Source organism: Chlorocebus sabaeus, chromosome 11, assembly GCF_047675955.1.
Source record: "Chlorocebus sabaeus isolate Y175 chromosome 11, mChlSab1.0.hap1, whole genome shotgun sequence".
In the NCBI taxonomy this organism is placed as follows: Eukaryota; Metazoa; Chordata; class Mammalia; order Primates; family Cercopithecidae; genus Chlorocebus; species Chlorocebus sabaeus.
In genome coordinates, this window is record NC_132914.1 from 88,503,731 (window position 1) to 88,520,027 (window position 16,297).

A 16,297-nucleotide genomic window follows, 5' to 3' on the forward strand; every position below is an offset into this window, starting at 1 on the left:
TAATTCCAGAAATTTGGGAAGCTCAGGCAGGTGGATTGCTTGAGCCTCTGAGTTCAACACCAGCCTGGGCAACATGGCAAGACCCCATGTTACAAAAAATTAGCTGGGCATGGTGGCACAAGCCTGTAGTCCCAGCTGCTTGGGAGGGAGGAGAGGTTGAGGCTACAGTGAGCTCTGATCGTACCAGCCTAGGCAACAGAGTGAGACCCTGTCTCAAAAACAAAGACAAAATTTAAAAAAGCTATTTTTAAAAAAGCAATGTATGTACTTCATCTGGATCCTGATTCATGTAAATAAGCTATAAAATATGGTTATTTTATTTGAGAGCTTTATTTTTCAGAGAAACATATTGACATGTGTATTGATAGATAAAATCATATATGTGGAATTTGCTTCAAAATGATATGGAAGTGGGTGGAGATAGAAAAATAGTGGCATTAGTTGACACTGGTTGAAGCTCTGTTGTGGGTACACAATGGGGTCATTTTATTCTGTAGAATTTTCATATTTAAACATGCTCCTATAATAACAATTTTTTATAAGACTGTTATGTGAATTTCAATTCTGGTTCCTCTTCTTGATCTTTAAGATTAGAAGACATATTGAGGTCGGGCATAGTGGCTCACGCCTGTAATCCCAGCACTTTGGGAGGCCGAGGCGGGTGGATCACGAGGTCAGGAGACAGAGACCATCCTGGCTAACATGGTGAAACCCTGTCTCTACTAAAAATACAAAAAATTAGCCAGGCGTGGTGGCGGGCACCTGTAGGCCCAGCTACTGGGGAGGCTGAGGCAGGAGAATGGCGTGAACCTGGGAGGCAGAGCTTGCAGTGAGCCAAGAACGTGCCACTGCACTCCAGCCTAGGCAACAGAGAGAGACACTGTCTCAAAAAAAAAAAAAAAAAAAAAAATTAGAAGACATATTCTTTAAACCCTCTGTCCTCAGTTTTCTTAAGTCTTTCACAGAATTTTTGTGAAAATTCAATAAGTTATGCTACAAAATAATCTCCTACCATAGTGCATAGCAGCGTCTCAAGTATTGCTACCTATGATTATTATAATAAGCAAAATAGAGGGTGTTCCTCTCATTATCTTTCTGAATAATCTTTCTGATTATTCATATGTAACTCCTTCTTTTCTGTACAATCACCATGCATATTATCCTAGAGACTGAAATCTGTTTTTCAGGTATGTCAAACACAAGGTGTTCATCTAAAGATCTTGGTCCTGAAATGTTTTTTTCTTTACAGTTATTTCCTGTTCTTTCTGCATTCATCATTGTTCCCATGAAGTTCAGGGCCTTTGGGGTGGTTGTCGTCCTATCTCTGCCTTTGGATAAGCCTTCAGTTTAGGAAGCATATGATCCGATCCCCACTGAATAGTTAGACCCCTCAAAAACTGCTCCTTGTCAATTTAACCCTACTTTAATGGTGGCAAATGCTACACTCTTGCAAATCTATAAAATACTACTCTTTGTTTGTACATCATTAGAGTCAGAATGGCTTGGGTTAAAATCAACTCGGCTATTAAGGAGAGATGACCGGAATCTGTAAGTTAGCATTCCTCAGGCTCCATTTCCTCATCTGAAAACACTAAGCCTGAAGTCAATTGTGGTAGAAATACACTAGGACTAAAGATTATTTCTGATGATGAAAAATGCTTATTTGAAGTAAACTTAATCTTCAAAACATATAAAAACTGATAGTATTCAATGAAACAGTTATCCTACCTTAATTTTTTAAACTTTTAAATAAATTTAAATTCTGCCTTTAAGCATATCTGATTGTTTCAATTGTATGTGATTTTTAACTCAATAATTCCTATTGATAGTGATGAATTTTATGGTTATTCAGAAAATAATATAGAAAGTAAAATGTTAGCATTTAAAATTGTATGTATCAATTAGCCAGGTTCAATTTACATCCAAAAAATGTTCCATAATGAAAACAAAGTCATCAAGATATGACTTAATACTTTTCTTACAATCTTAAGTAGAAGAATTAAGTAACTATGAAGTTAATTTATAAATTAATGTAATTATAATTATTTAACATCTTAATGTAGTTTGTAATTATTAAATAATGACCTTCATGGGGGACATGTAATATCTGTGGGCTTTCTCTACATAATATATAATTATGCTCAAACTTCTCATTAGAAATGTATATAAATCTAAGTATATATGCAGATGATTATATTTTCCAAATATGCCATACATTAAATTTTGTATCCTACATCCTCTTCTACAATAAGCATTTGTCCCATTACCATTAGAAGGTAGCATCTAATTCCTCTCTCTTCCCTTTGAATGTAGGATGGTCTTTTTATGCCTCTAGGAATCAATAGACTGAAACACCATGACATTTGAGACAAGGTCAGAAAAGATTGTACAGCTGCTACCCACTTCTTCTGGGATGCTTGCTCTGGGACAGCCAGGGGCCATAGAATAAAAGAGAAGCCGCCTGAGGCAATCCAGAGGATAGAACAGTCAAGCTTGTGGGCGATAGTGGTAGCAACTGTCAGTTATGACAGTGAACTGTCTCAGGTGTCCAGCCCAGGCTAGCCTTCTTATGACTATAATCTCGGATAACATTTGACTACAAGTGCAAGAGTGACCCCAAGTAAGAACAGCCCTTCAGAGCCCTTGCCAAATTTTCCATACCTCAAGTCATGAACAAATTAAATTATTTTTAAGCCACCAGGTTTTGGGGTAAAGTTCATTCAGCTGTAGTAATAGGAGCATAGTGGTTTCCTACATTTATTTTTCATTGAGCAGCCTTTATTTAACATAATTCTAAATTTTCCATTAAAACACACTATTTTCAAGGTAGCCTGGATTAGATATTTGCTCTCCCAGTTTTTTATAAGGAGTTTTATCTTCTTTAAAATCTAGTTATTTATTAAAGCAAATAAGATACTACTTAAGACATTACCAAAAAATCATTTCTGAATAAAGACTAGTAAGAAATAGACTTCTTTTTTTTTTTTTTTCTTCCCTTCTTTTGGTTGTCCCAGTGATGAATAGCATTGTTCTGTTAGCAAATGTCAGCAATCTGGTAAACATCATGTTGGACAAAGACCAGGTCGTCTTAAAACATCATGCTTTTTTTGCCATGTGGCAGGAGTCCAAATTCTAAAATTTGTTCTTACTTTCAACAATTTTTTTTATAATTCTGTATTCAACTTCATAATTGGGACATTGGTGGTGTACTTCAGTTTTTGGGCATATGACCAAAATAATATTTAGGAGCTCCAGCCCCAGCAAAAAAACTTTTCTGCTCAAGGCAGACATGTTTCCCTCTTTCCATCTTAAAAATGGCAATCTGACTGTATTATCAGTTAGACCAGGCTTCAGACATAAACAATTCTTCTCTTTAATTCTATTCTCTTTCCAGTCAAACTCAAGGAATTTCTAAGCTTCCTGGTTTTACAGTTGTCCTTAAAGGGAAGGAACAAGGATGCACTGAGAAATCACTTCTGTTTCTCAATCAGACATGTTCCCTTCTCTTTGCAGCTTGCTAGAGTGAGGAATATTGTAGAATATTCATCCAAGCAATAATTCAAGAACCAAGCCACGCATATGTTCGTGTATTCATTCATCAATCATTGATTGATATTTAAAGAGTCTACAAAGTATAAGGCAATTTATTGTGTAGAGGTTGTACAAAGATAAATTATTGCACTACTTCTTTTCTAGTGAAGAAAACAATAAAATAGATACATAAAAAGATAATTAAAAGATACTGTTTAATCATAGATACGTATATATAATTGATTAGTATAGAATAATCACAGCAAATGTAGATTACAGTAAAAAGGCAGAAGTAGGCAAGCTACAGAAGTTAAAGCAGTCCACAGACTAAGTCAAGAGTAACTGAGTCTTGAGTGTTACAGTATATATGCTAAAGGCTTTCTCTTTTTATTAAGACTGAATTGCAAACTCATTTTTTTTTTTTTATTTCTGAGGAACTGTGTAATCTTTTTCCACTCTTTTGAAGGAGAAAAGTGAAGATTAGAGGTCTCATAGTTTTCCTCTTTTACCCAGGGAATTGATATTTTAGCTAACCAATTCCCACTATATCCCCTGGAGCTAGGGATGTTCTTCCAAAGGAAAATGAATCACAGCTGCAGTCTCACAAAATGCCTTGATCCCACACAGCTGCCTCTCTCTCCCTCCTGGGGACTGAGAAGGAAACCAGGGTTATGTTAGTTGTCAGTCAGGTTAAGGAGACAGACGCTTCCTTTGGCCTTCTTGACTCCCTCTCTTCCTCCTCTCCATCTTTTAACCCCTTGATTCGGGAGACTTTGGGTCACATTGAGCATTACTCTTGCTTCATCTAAAGCATACTCCACTCCTACCCAATGTCAGTTTAGGCAATCCAGTGGGCATACTCTGTGCACAGCCTCCTTCCCATATCATGTTTTGGAAACACCCTTTTGCTGCATTCGAAACCCTGAATGAGGAACACCTCACACCCCTGCTGCTGCAGAGCCAGACATAAGTGATAAAGGCAACTGAGCATCTAGCATTCTGTCTGTCCCTCTACAAAACTGTCCTAATTTATTTTTCTGGGTTGATTTCACGGGAGAAGTGTAACGGTTCATTTATCTCTTGTATAAGGTCTGCTTCTGGAAAACCAGTTTCCTCAGCCAAGCGAGAAGCTGTAGTACAATATGTCCCAAGTGGTAACCTCTGACAAAATTTTTCACTAGTTCAAGAAAAATGAGTATGAATAAGAAGCAACTATAGAATTTAAAAGGTTGTACTTTTTCTGAGTTTTTAAAAAATTAAAACATTATTTGCATTATAACGTACATTATTAGAAACCAGTAGTTATTTGTAATGCTTCCATATGGCAAAATTACATGTGTTTCATCTTCTGGCACCATTTCTAGAGGGCCAAGTGTGTGGGGGTGTGAATCATTTATGATTATAAAATAGTCAAATCCTTCATTGTTCTCAAATCAAACAAACTCATTTTGTTCAAAGGAATATTAGTTTGGAGAACATTCAATTGCTTAGTAAATGCACATTTTTTTTATCCTTGTCCGTTTACACTTGGAGATGATGTGGTCCTCTTTAGAGAGGTGGAGAGAGATGGTACTATTTTGTCTCTAGCTTGACAACCCATATACTTATGAGAGACTCTTAATAAGTCTCTAATAAGGATATGGCTTATTTTCAATTAGTATAATATGATATAATTTGAATTGAGAATAATAAGTATAAGTCATTGACAGTCTCTAATAAGTATATGGCCTATACTTATTATTCTCAAAAATAAATAAAAATGAAAGGAAATACCAGAAACAGCCTCATGTTCTTAGCCAACTTTGCCTGAAATGGTAAGTGCAGTGTAACAGTTACTATAATAAGTATTTGTACATATATTTTTCTATTCCTACCCAGTGAAATAAGATATATTTCCATTTGTCAAATGAGGAAACAAAGTTTTGAAAGTTTCAAGGTTACAGGTAGTAAACAGCAAAGCAGAATTTGAGATTAGAGTTGTTTAACTGCACAGCCCAAGTTCTTTCCACTACTAAATAGTTTTCAGAGACACTTCAACTCTTGAAATTTGTTTATAAGAAATATATCAAGAATTATAATTTTAATTTGGAGACTAGTCAAAAGACAATACTTGTTCTTATTTGAGTTGTCAGGACTGATTTGCATTTCAGTAATGAGGTGTTAGTCCATACCAAATTATACTACCTGATGGCACCTGATCCAAAGATGAATGGCTGAGTCAAAGAGTACCTAAGTAAGGGAAGCTGTCTTCCTACAGGATGCCAAACATATAAAATAGAAAATCCAATCAAAATCAGAACATTAAAAAAATTTTTGATTTTTAAAAGACTAAGTTACCTTGTGGATTTATTATTATAAAGTAACTGAAAGACTTCTGAATTTGCTAACTCTACATTTATTTATAATATTACTTTTTGAAATAAATGCTGTAATTAAGAGGGAACTGATTTATGTCTTAATATGATAGATAAAAGAAGATAAGATATGGGTCTCATAAGATTGTGGTTCCAATTACAAGGTAAGTTGCAACAAGTTCAACGAAACAACTTGACCAATATCTATGGGGAATTCATGTTTACTGTCTCAATCCCTTATCCTCTAAAAAAAAAAAAAAAAGGAAGAAAGAAAAAGAAAAAAACACATTTTAATACTACTCTGATAAATTAGAATTAGGGACTAAAACAGTCCACGCATTTTCCAGAGGCCTCAAATTACCCTACAGAGTAATTACATAATTTTAATTTCACAGTTTTTGACTTCTCAGCTTTGAAAGAATTGTTTAAAATTTTGATATTTCATTTTGCCAAGAATATTTCTTAGTGGGAAAAAGTAGTCAAACATTTTAATTTAAAAAATGTATTTGTATTAAACGTTATTTAGATAATAAGATGACAAAGGACTTTTGTCCTTCAACACTGTAGCTTCTCTCTGCTCATTAAATGTCTGCCGAGGATAATCCACCAAGGATAATCCTGAAGACAACATTAGTCTTTGATACAGATAAGCATTAACATTTGCATCCCCAACTGCTCTGCATTTATTTTCTTTTTTATAATAATTCAACCTTCATGCTTATATCACTAGAGGACATAAAACAAATAAAAAATCAACTATATTGCATTTATGGTGAATTAGGTGGTCCATTTCTCCCTGCTTGCTTTCTTTTTTCTTAATCTGTTACTGCATGTAATCATATCATTTTAAAACTGCTTGAAGCTGCTGCTATGACACAGGTACTAAATTTCTAAGACTGTGATTTTTCTACCGATGAAGATGTCAAGGCTCTCAACAGCTTGCCAGCATCATAAAGTAAGAAAGAGTTAGATAATAGTTAAAAATATGAAATGAGTTCATTTGGTTTTATTTAAAGTCAAGCGAATTTCATTTCCCTTTAAGAAATGTATTTTCTTAGAGATATCTGATTTTAAAATTTATAGTATATTTAAATATTCACCTGTAAATTTTAAGATATTGAAAATACATCGTATGAGACCACTGCTCATTGGAACTTAGTTCTCTTAGTTAAATATGGTTTTAAAGACAAATTATTTTTATAATTTTAGCTACTTCCTTAGTATATGAGTCAGTAAACCTAGCCATAATAAAGGGATGATGTACACTTTGAGCTCCTAGAAAAAAGATAACATGTAGAAAACTTTCTCATCTAAAAACAAAACAAAATAAACAAAACAATATCAACAGCAACAACAAAATGATCACAAAGGTCCCAAGTCAGTGAATTTGCTGCTTCCTAAGACTACATTTTGTTGTTGTTGTTTCGCTTTGAACAATAGACTTATGCCCAGTGCTTTCATCAGGGTCAAGCTTTATGAACTATTTTTCATGGAAGCAAAGACAAACTATATTTATGAAAAAATAAAACTTCACTAAAGTGACTGGCCAACTCTGCTTTCCTTAAAAACATCAACCCTTCATTTTTGATAATATATGTAGTGAAAATAATAATACACTCTTTTAACTTGTTCTCAGAGGCAAAGTGAAATTTAACTCGCATCACATTTTTGGGGAACTTCGCCATTTTAGTAACTTCAGAAAAGATTATCCTGTGTATATCCATCAACTGGTGATTTCTTTGTCCAGATTTTTTTCAACCCTGTTATTTTCCTGCCCAAGACAATAATGCAGGTCATCTCTAGATACTTACAAAGTTTCTGAAGAGTAATCCAATCTCCCCTGTGGTGAATACACAATTCAAAAAGTAATAGTCACCACCACTAGAATATAAGATCCACAGGAACTAGGGCCATATTTGTCTTCCTCATCCTTTCCTCCCCATGCCTAGAGCAGAGTTCATCCATGATGGGTTCCCAATATAGCTTCTGAATGAGTGAACCAATCAATCCACTGGAATTATTCTGTGGCCTATTCAAAACCTTTACATAACATCTGTATTTGGGTTTTAAATGGCTATACAATATATGTGTTGAAGAAGCTATTTCGAGTGTTTTTCAGTTGTTACTGCTGAATCCACTTTATGTTTTTCCAGGTTCCTAGAGGTAGTTTATTCCAATTGTAGAAGCTAGAGGCATTTTTCTTCTGCAGACTACTGCTAGAAAGCATGTTCTGAGTAAATATAAGACTTCTGAAAGAAGTGCCTGATCATAGTATGGGATTTCCTCCAGAAGGAAGTACACATGGTGGAATCATGATATAAAGATTTTTTTTTTTTCTTTTCATCTCCAATAAGAAAATACACCCCTTCCAAAGGAGGAATGTGAATCAGCTGCCATGTAAACTGAGTTCATTCCCCTTTGGCCCATCCACTGAGCTTCAATCTTTCTGGAGATTTATCTTCTAAGTGTAATGCTCTTGGAATTTCCAGACCAAATTTTTCTGAAAAGATGATAAATCAAACTGTCTTTAGGGTGTTAGGCTAAAGATATATGTAACATGATTATATTGAATATTTACACCATACCTTAGTGATAAATATTTCCTCTGAAACTTTCTAAAGAATATAAGCAGCTGGATTACAAAATGTCAAAAGTAAAGATAAAACTAAGGCTCAGAGATGAAAGGAGTATTTTGATAATTGAAAGATAAGATTTTGTCATAAAATTTGACAAGTTTTGCTTTTGATAACTGCATATTTTACAATTTAGTAATGCTGAAACTTTGTTGTCTGGGCTAAGTGAAGAGTAGAGAGACTGACCTGATTTTCTTAATATCTAATATTTTATAAAACCACGTTATAGAATTAAGATTAAACCATCACTCTGAAATTTTAGAACATAAGACACTGTTTTCTTCAAAATTTTATTTTGTAGAAGAAGGGATATTAAGCTCAGAAATATTTTTTAAAGTGATTTTTCCAAGATTGCAAAGTAATAGAGGAAAAAAGGAAGAGGAACGGGTGGGGGCGGGGAGAGGGGGAGAGAGAGAGAGAGAACCACAATGCTACTTTTCTTTCTATCCTGTTCTGCTTCCTTTATTCCTCATTAGGTGGCACTGTGTCTCACATTTGGAGAGATTAAAACCGAAAATGCTAAACTCTCAGAGTTGCCATTCCCAAGAACAAAACAAATAAGGTAGGTAAAGAGAAATTGCATCCCACTCACCCAAGTCAGAACACTGGACCACTCGAAGATGGCATTGACAGCGGAAGGGGCACACTGGGCCTAGAGGGGGCTCATAGTCGCGGTCATCAGGAAGTTCTGGGCCTATCCCAGAAGCCTCATCTTCTAGCATAAAGTCAAATAAGCCTCTCTGTTGAAACGGTCCGGCCCAGGAAACTTGTGCAAGCAGAAGGAGGATGATAGTGACCTTCATGACTTATCTCATGTATTTTCACAACCAGGGAACCTAGGAAACAAATGAGAGTTTGAAGAAGAGTAGCACTGCCTAATCTGTGTGTTGTTTCTTATATAGTATGCCACAATAGAGTGAGCACAGAGAAAAGGTGCAATATAATATTTCATTTATTATCAGGAAGCAGTGCATTAAAAATGTATTGAAACATGATCGGGTACATTATAGTATCATTTGCACAGCTATTTACTTAGGATGAGAAATCCAAATATTATTTAAATCTGCTTGTTTTGAATTTTCAGTATAAATTAAGATGTATACTATATATTCAAATTGTTGGCAAAATTGTCACGATAATAAATCATGTTGGACTTTTCAATGCTCACTTAACACAAGCCTTGCCATGGTCAAATAAAATTCTCTCTATACATATAGGAGATCTCCAATTTCTGCTTCAGAAATATCTCTGGAAGCCAGTCACATCTCTCCATCCTACCACATTTATTTTGGTCCAGGCCTTTCTTATCTCTCCCTAAACTACTACAAGAGCTTCCAATTCATCTCTGCCTTGCATATTTCCTCTATTTCAGTCCATCTCCCACTTTGTTGCCCGAATCATCCTCTAAAAATTCAATTTCATCTTATTAATTTCTACTACAAACCATTTACTAACTTCCTTTGACCTATCAATACTGCCCACAGTCCCTGTGCTATATGTCAGACCACTCACAAATTGGTATGAATTAATAGCTCTAGCCACATTCCTTTCATTGTCACACCATTCCCAGTCCTCACCTGAACCCTGACAATCAAAACTACTTGCCATGTAGAATACCGACCTTGCAAGAGTGTTGTAAAGATTAAATGAGATAGTGGGCTTGTCTTCTGTGTCCCCTGGCTCATCCAGGCAGGATGCTGCTTTCTCCCTCTTCTCTGCTCCCAAAGCACGTTGCTCTTACCTCTTTTAAAGAACTTATCACATTATATTGCAATTTGTTTTGCGTGCTTGGTCTGTCCCTCCACTAGACGATGTACTCCTTCAGGGCGTGTCTTATTATTCCTTGTTCTGTACCCGGGCCTTGCACAATATTTTGCACACAAATGACTCAATTGACCATCACTTTATTGACAAGACGATTTACTCCATTTGTTCCAAGCAATCAGTCTGATTTTTTAAAACACAAAATTAGCTTTTTTTCTATATCGAATTTCTGATATAAAAAAGTTAGCAGATTGAAAACCTCAACTTGGTATAAGCAAGATTGGCTTTAAAAAATAAATCAATTTCCTAGTTTCTCAAACATTATTTTTAATAAGCTAATAAACACATATGGAAAATTCTAACTGATTTTTATATGCTGTATATATGATCTCATTTTGCTAACAGGGCATTTTGTAAAAAACTAAGTATTCTTTTGATAAATGTATTCCATATTTATCCATTCATTCCACAAGCACGAATCTATGTTGTTAAATCAACTGAAGTGCACTAAATAAATCTGAGTGACAAAATCGTAATAAATCTGAATAACAAAAGGTACTTGATTATATAGAAACAAAGTCATTTGGGAGACAAAATATTTTTTAAATCGCATTGAAACTATTCTGATATCTCCAAAACATGGCAGATATTTAGCAGATATTTAGTCCCATCATAGTAGATAATTAGTCCCATCATCTCTACCTTGAATTATACACTTAGATGAATCCATATTAAAGCTGTACGTTCGTAAGTAGAATTTTAGAACTGTTTTGAGTCATTATCCAATTGTAGCATATTTTTAAAAAAGGAAAAGAAAGAAAGAAAGAGAAAGAAAGAAAGAAAGAAAGAAAGAAAGAAAGAAAGAAAGAAAGAAAGAAAGAAAGAAAAGAAAAGAAAAGAAAGAAAAGAAAGAAAGAAAGAAAAGAAGGAGACAGAGAAAAGAAAATAAAAAAGAAAGATCTTTGTATGTTCTAACCTTAAGGTATATTCTGGAAATTTTTGCCTAGATTCTCTAGAGAAGAAACAAATGTTTTTCAGTTTCTTACATTTTTGTTCTTAGTTTATATTTACTACTGATATGTGTCTAAGGCAGCACATGTTGAATACAGGCTTGTGGCTTTTGGTTTAACAAAATATCATAAAGATTATTCTTCACACTGCCACTTTAAGTTCAACATTAAGCTTTTTCTAGGAGCTCACTCCCACTCGGTTACTGAGTTTCCCTTTAAGAGAAGACTCTTGTTTTGGCAGCCTGTTCCCTTGAATTGTATCTGAGGGAGTGGTTTTGTATCTGTTTCCCATTAAAAATGCAATGTTTATGGTTTACCACAGGCTTGCTAGCCTTGCATATTTAATGTCTTACAAGCTTAAAAGAAAAATGAAGCCAAGTAATTGCAGATTTAATAAATAGCAACGACAGTTAATGCAGATGTCGCTTTGTAATCTTTTCTCCAGAGCAGAACATGCCTGTTTTTTTCACTAACAACCCACAAAAAGAAAGTGTTGAGTATTAGCTGAGAGAAATAGTATTATAATTTATGTTTGTTTACTTCTGCTAAAATGCCACAAATTCTCCAAACAATATTCTTTTTGATTGAAGCTGAATATAGACAGGCAGCTTATAACTTCAATCACCGATTTTTATTTCACTTGCATTTGCTCATGTGTGTGTGTGCGCATGTGTGTGTGAGAGAGTGTGTGTGTGTGCATTTAACCCTGACTGTACTGTGAAAAAATAATAGCATGTCCAGAAACTTTGTGCAAAATCCTCCATAAAATCATCTGTTTTAAATTAGTGTCATGGTACTTGAAGACCCAACATCTTAAAACATTTCATGTGGGTTGTCAATACTGATAAATCCTTTAGTCATTTCCTTCTTTCCTTAATTAATCAGAAATATAAAGAGCAAAGAGCAGCTGTCCAAGTAGAAACCAAGGAGATTGTTATTGAGATGATATGCTGTTTAAATTTTATTGAAACTGTTTTAAATAGTCTGAAAATGCATGACACTCTCCAAGATGCTAATTACTAATGTAATATCACTACTCCACTAAAGCTAGTTGCCATAGTTTACAAATGTTTTACCAAAAATAATAATTTCTGGTTCCTAAAACTACTTAAGCCCATTAAATGAACTGTATCATTCAGATCAACATTTGCATTATGTCATCTATGCCTTTAGTGTCACTTTCAAAGACAAAATTTAACCCTCAAGAGGTAAGTGAAGCTGTAAATGCAAAAGCAAAATTAAAATCCTACAGCGCTAGATGATTAAAAATTTCAATAATATATATATATAATTTTAAAATAAAGATTAAAAGCAACATTTATCCACAAGCAAGGGTTACTATAGGGGGCATTTGGCTCTTTTTCTGGTTAGAAACAGCAACAGGAAAAAAAAGCCACAGGTATTTACATCACTGGGAGCCCACTTAACCAGTGGTCACTGTGTTACCCTGTTTTAAAATTAGAAAATTAACCCACATCCTCATTTTATAGTGAATGTATCCTAAAATTTCATTTGCAGTGAAGATACTGACTGGGACACTTTACATTTAAGAAATTATACAGCTTCTTTAATATCTTAGGCATTTAAGAACATAAATATTTTCAATGTTTATTTTCACTTCTCTGGTGATAATTTCTATTGATTTCTGGGGTTGAAGAAATATACGTTAGGTATCTTCAGCTAATCACCAGAGTTTAGTTCTTCTGGGCTTTTGAAAGTTCTTAAAGCAGACAAAAATTCAGGAGAAAAATACATTTTTAAATATACAGCTCAATTACAAATGTCCTACTTTAGAACACTTTTCGGTTACCACCTCTTAAAGAGCTAAACATTCATTAATACAAACACAAAAACATTAATACAGAGAGTCATGGTGTTAAGTTACAGTTTTTTAAGAAGCATCTTTGCAAATACAGAAGAGAAAGAAATAAAACAATACATTCAATCATTTTATCAAATATTTAACTTCTGTTTTCAAATAATACTTGTTTAAAATGTTGCATAAAGACTATAAAAGTTTAAGTTTTTTTTTTTTTTTCTTTTCTTTTTCTCACCAAATAATCCCTTCTGCTCGCAACTTGACCGAAGTTTTATTAGTCTGTAGCAGAGTTCAGGACAATTATTGAAAACCATACCTTTTAATCCGGGAATTTGCCACAGGAGCCCTCAAAGCTGAGATGTAATTACACTAAATATTCAGCTCAAGTAAAAGAGTTTGCAGGTGTGGAAAGGAGGAGGGGGTAGGTGCTGCTCTGTGACTGTCACTAGGTTGAAAACCTCCTGCTTCTACTCCATAGCACAGTTAAAAAATAAGGTTTCCCTCAATGAACACAATCCGGCTGACACCCACATTAGATCATATGGTAATGATATGTCTCTTGTATTGTAGCCAGAAACTTTATCGGCCTTTTTTTCCCTCCCATTTGCTTTATTCTTTTTGCATCTGCTTAAAATTCTAAACTGCTTATGTAGTATAGTGGAACAACTTGATTTGAAATTTGTCTTATTGTAGATTCATTTCCCTAAGATATTGTAACTAAAGGGTTTGCTTCCCCACCCCCATCCCATTTCATTCTCCACCCTTTCTAGCCTTGTTTACAAGTAGTATTTAATATACTTCCAAAATGGCATTTTTTTTCTTGCTTTCAGGATGTGTAAGTCCAGAAAAATGGAATGAAATTAATCTTGTAGTTGTTTTAAATGCGGACTGCAAAAATAAATGAGTAGCCTTATGTGAAACTACTTATTCCGATTCTTACTTGCCTTGGAGTGTTTGTGTAAATTCAAGCACTATGCTGTGGAGTTTCTCTGTGTATTTTGGACATATTTCTAAAGTGTCCTGAAAGAAAGCCATGGTTTTATATGAAAAGTATGTCATCTATCACTTTCATTAATCATAGTTTAAAATCTTTCTCATTGTCCACCAGTTTTTAAATGAAATACATAGAAAACTAGTAGTTGATCACAACATAGTTTCGTCATCTATACATGAAAAATTTGATTTTCATAGATTATACTTTTATGAAAACTAGAACTTTGAAAGGGCAATAGAGTCTATGTGTCTTTCCAAATTTCAGTAATGAAAAAAAAAACAAACTGCAACTACAAGGAAAGGTATTTATTTAGCCACTGGAAATATTTTTTGAGCTTTTATAATTCCCTTGCTGGATGCTGTTAGTTGTCTCTGTGTAGATCTCTGTGTTTTGACTTGTATCATTATGCTCTGGCCCCTAGGCTGTTACCAGGTGGAAACTGGAAATCAACAGCTGTGAAACACGAGAGGATCCCCCTCCCATCCTCCAGCCTTCTTCCTTCCCTCCTCCAGCCATCAAAGTATATTCTTCCACAGTAAATATTCTTTTTCCTCAATAAAACTTAGAGAAATTAAATTCTTGAGTGGGTGTCTAAGGAGGGGGGGGGGGTGTTACCACGTTATAGTTTGCCTTATGTCCGAAGCTTAGTCTCCCAGGTAAACAATTTACCCTACTCTCCATCTCTTTAATATTTAATAACCACGTATCTAGTTATTCTGATAGTTTAGACAAAGGCAATCACTACTGTCCCTGGACATTGGTGCGAAAGTTCACGATCCCCTTACCTGGAATTTATTAATTTCCTTTCTGAACTCTCCTTATATTGCATTTATCTCTTTTTGATGACATATAATCACTCCTGCCTCACATTGTAATTATTTATATACATGTCTTACTCCAAGGGAGGAATGACATTGTGTTCATGTTTGTAGAATCCCTGCGCCCAGAACAACCATAGTATATACTAAGTTACCAAGACACATTTACTAAATTAGTAAAGACAATCAAATGATTGGCTATTGACCATACCCGGACTGGTGTTTTGCCCCGATCCTGGTTTACTATTTATCAAAACTTAACTAAAGTGTATATCAAAACCCTACTAAAGTGTATATGACAAATTATGGCAATCATTATTACAAGACAGAGAAAGAGAGAAAAGAAGTATTAAAGAAAAGGTAGAAGAAGAATAAGGAGGAGGAGAAAAAAAAGACATAATGCCTTTTTATGTAGATAATTTTACTTTTATAAAAGCATTATGGTTAAGATTTAGATCTTGTTCCTTCCCCCACCATAGTAAGCTGTATGAACTCAGGCAACTTACTTAACCTCTCTGAATTTCAGTTTCCATATCTGAAAAATGGATAGAAGTTCTTACCTAACTCATAGTGCTGGAGTAGAGGTTAAATAAGGCCATATATATAAAACACTTTACTCAGAACTTAATCCCTATAAGTGAAAATCTCCATAAATGCTAGCTTTTATTATGTTCTGATATATTTCAAAACAATCCTTTGAGTTAGAAAAGATAAGTCATATTTACTATTTGTTTTACAAATGAGAAAATGGAAGCCCAATGACTTGCCCAAGTTCACAGAGCTGGCAAGAAGCAAAGCAGAAACTAGTATCCAGGTCTTCTCACATGTAATCCAGTTTTCATTACTAAACTGTAATATATCTTAAGAAAGAGCAAGCAAAGTCTTATTGTATAGAAAATTAATTATCAAAGTTTTGAGATAACATCTTTTCAGACTATTTTACAAACCATGACCAAGTTACACTGCTTTTAAAACTTTAATTTTTTCAGGAACAAATAAAAATTTCCTTTTCGTTGTTGTTGTTTGGAAAGAAACTCACCTCCAAAATCTCAAGCATTTTACCAAACATCATCATATTTAAAAGCTGCATCTTTAATCACAAGTTACATCTATTGTCACACTAATTTTTCAGTAGAAGAAACTATGTCCCAACAAAGTCATATGCAGTTAAGTCACCAAGAGGTCGTGACACTATGACCAGAAACCAGGCCTCTTGCAATCCAACATGCACTGGAACCATTTTAAGGTTAGAAACAGCACTGTGCACAGATTGCTTAAACTCATTCTGGCTTGGAATGTTTGGGGTAGGATTCCCTGAATCCCTGACTGTCATGTAGATATGTGAAATATTCCAATTCAGAGCACATCCCACAT

At 34.4% G+C, this 16,297-nt stretch overlaps 1 protein-coding gene across 3 annotated transcripts in view; it reads right to left on the bottom strand.

Annotated features, from left to right (window-relative positions):
* DCN (decorin) overlaps positions 1-13,628 on the bottom strand; it is a 37,673-nt gene extending 24,045 nt beyond the window's left edge. Inside the window, exons 1-2 of one of the 3 annotated variants that reach the window (XM_008004232.3) lie at positions 13,428-13,628; positions 9,111-9,354 (exon numbers count right to left, since the gene is read on the bottom strand). In XM_008004232.3, coding sequence (XP_008002423.1) covers positions 9,111-9,321 — 211 coding nt within the window. In that variant the 5' untranslated portion in view covers positions 9,322-9,354; positions 13,428-13,628. Of the gene's footprint in view, positions 1-9,110; positions 9,355-10,139; positions 10,324-13,346; positions 13,364-13,427 lie in introns of those variants that run through there. The other 2 variants (XM_037996719.2, XM_008004231.3) reach the window with 2 other exon arrangements.
* Between the last annotated feature and the right edge of the window lie 2,669 nt (positions 13,629-16,297).